Here is a 1,714-nt window from a genome sequence, read left to right on the forward strand (position 1 = left end):
AAGGTCCCCAGGAGGAGTGTGAAGTGAATGACCAGGGTCCAGGGACTGAGGGTTCTGTAGTTTGTGTGACAGTGAGGTCCTGAAGGACGGGGCAATGGGCTATGTCCCTGGCCACGTAGAGAATGGCGGTGGCGGGCGTGGGGGGGCTGGACTAAGGAAGGAAGGAGGCTCTAGACTATGAGGCTGGAGGATTTCCAGAAAATCTAGGAAGCCACGGAATTCACTGAATAGCAAGACTGAGAAATCCAGGGAAGAAAGCTCAGGCCATATCTTGGGGGCCATGAGTGCCACACTCAGTGGGCCTTTGGGGTAGACGGAGACCTCGCGAGGACAAGGAATTTAGGGAAGGCGTGAACGTGAGCTATACTGAGTTGTGCAGCCCGGGTCCTCTGTTCTGCAACATTCTCTGGATGTTTCTGGGTGAGAGTGAAACTCCCCCTCAGGGAAACAGGGCTATACCTTCCACTGGCTCCTTTCACTCAGGGTCAGGAGGGTTGTGTCACTTGGAGATGTTGTAGATCAGGACAAAAATGCGTAAGCCAAGAATGAGCAGAGAGCATGATGTCTGACTGACAATAGCACATTTTATTGAGAGCTGTGGGGGTGCAGGGACGAGGCCGACTGGGGGTTGGGAGGGGGATCCTCCCGGGTGTCCTTCTGCTCCCGCCCCTCTGTGGTGGGGGGCAGAGGGTCCTAAGAACACTGTGAGGGGCTCAGAGTCTTCTCCACGGTGCTCCCCTCGTGCGTGACCTGGCAGCTGTAGCTGCTCCTAGATTTCCAGCTTTCAGGCGTCAGGCTCAGGTAGCTGCTGGCCGCGTACTTGTTGTTGCTCTGTTTCGAGGGCTTGGTGGTCTCCACGCCCTGGGTGACGGGGCTGCCGTCCGCCTTCCAGGCCACCGTCACGGCGCCGGGGTAGAAGTCATTGATGAGACACACCAGTGTGGCCTTTTTGGTGCTGAGCTCCTCAGAGGAGGGCGGGAACAGAGTGACCGAAGGCCCAGACTTGGGCTGACCTGCGAGGTGGGGAAGGGGCAGGAGGTGAGAGGCTCAGATTCCAGTGGTAGCTCCCAACCTCAGTCTGGAGCTGGCATGCAGGATCCTGAGCACCTAATCTGGGTGCTTGGTTCAGGGTCCTGTCTGGATCTGAACGAAGTTTTTGACCAAGAGTCTGGTTTGGGATGTTCCTCACACATCTATCTGCCTTTCTTCCTGGGGAAACCAGAGCCTGAACTGCTGCCTTCAGCTGTCTGGAGAATCCTCTAACCAACAGGCACTGGACCCCACACAATGGTCTGACCCTTATCCTCAGGCCCTGCCTAATCCTGACAATCTGATGGCATCTCTACAGGGGTATCCGTCTGTTTGTCTCCAGTGTGGAAGATGTGTGCTCTAGTTTACTGTAGGGTCAATCTTGCGACATTTCTGACCTGACATATCTGCACTGGGCCTTTGTCCTGAGGGGTCTGTTTTCATCCAAATCTATCTCTCCTGTGCCTCTCTAATGGGGTAAGAGATTTGCTGATCAGGGAGTTTCTGTCTGCCTGTCCTTGAGTCTGTCTCACCTACAGAGTTGACTTGAGGTTCCCCATTGGTACTCGATTGGTCTGGAGATTTCATGCCGAGGCATCTGCCATCTGTTCCCTCAGGGATTCGAGCTTCTGAGTAGTGTATCCTTAAGACTTAGGAGTCTACCCCTTTTCCTTCTGTCCTTCTG

The 1,714-nt window shown here is 54.8% G+C and overlaps 1 gene segment (V, D, J or C); it reads right to left on the bottom strand.

Annotated features, from left to right (window-relative positions):
* Positions 1 to 564: 564 nt before the first annotated feature.
* The window catches only part of LOC105309851, a 7,879-nt gene continuing 6,729 nt past the window's right edge, over positions 565 to 1,714 (bottom strand). Inside the window, 1 exon segment of the C gene segment in view lies at positions 565 to 1,013. Coding sequence covers positions 694 to 1,013 — 320 coding nt within the window.

The sequence above is a fragment of the Pteropus vampyrus genome, unplaced genomic scaffold (assembly GCF_000151845.1).
Source record: "Pteropus vampyrus isolate Shadow unplaced genomic scaffold, Pvam_2.0 Scaffold891, whole genome shotgun sequence".
In the NCBI taxonomy this organism is placed as follows: Eukaryota; Metazoa; Chordata; class Mammalia; order Chiroptera; family Pteropodidae; genus Pteropus; species Pteropus vampyrus.